Source organism: Penaeus monodon, chromosome 22 (assembly GCF_015228065.2).
Source record: "Penaeus monodon isolate SGIC_2016 chromosome 22, NSTDA_Pmon_1, whole genome shotgun sequence".
Lineage (NCBI taxonomy): Eukaryota > Metazoa > Arthropoda > Malacostraca > Decapoda > Penaeidae > Penaeus > Penaeus monodon.
In genome coordinates this window covers 23,910,224-23,910,574 of record NC_051407.1, presented here as the reverse complement: position 1 = coordinate 23,910,574, position 351 = coordinate 23,910,224, and the positions used below count along the sequence as shown (strand labels likewise).

General features: G+C 65.0%; 1 protein-coding gene across 1 annotated transcript in view; it reads left to right on the top strand.

The window, feature by feature from the left end:
* LOC119587035 (proton channel OtopLc-like) overlaps positions 1-351 on the top strand; it is a gene marked incomplete in the record, with an annotated part of 90,926 nt that overhangs the window by 87,059 nt on the left and 3,516 nt on the right. Inside the window, 1 exon segment of the mRNA XM_037935782.1 lies at positions 73-323. Coding sequence (XP_037791710.1) covers positions 73-323 — 251 coding nt within the window.

The window sequence follows — 351 nt, the reverse complement described above, 5'->3', positions numbered from 1 at the left end:
CTGCTCCGAGAAATATCCCCATAGCCAACCCACGCCAGCGGCCGCCCTAACCACGTGTCTCTTCCCCCGCAGTGAGAGCGAGGCGAGTGGCAGCGCCCTTGTGACGCCGATCCAGCACCGTCGCCGAGTTTCCCACGGACTCCCCTCCCAGCACCCGCACCGTCGGAGGAAGGTGAGCGCGCCGCCAGAGTTGCTGCAGCATCTCGGTAGTGCCATAACGCACGTTGCCGCCGCACACGCCATCACGGGCGGCGCGAATCCCGACCACGCGGACAGACCTCATCCTGAGTTCATCTTGAGCTTCGCCCCCGGCCAGACGCACTGTAAGTTGCCCGGATTTGGTTTACGCAG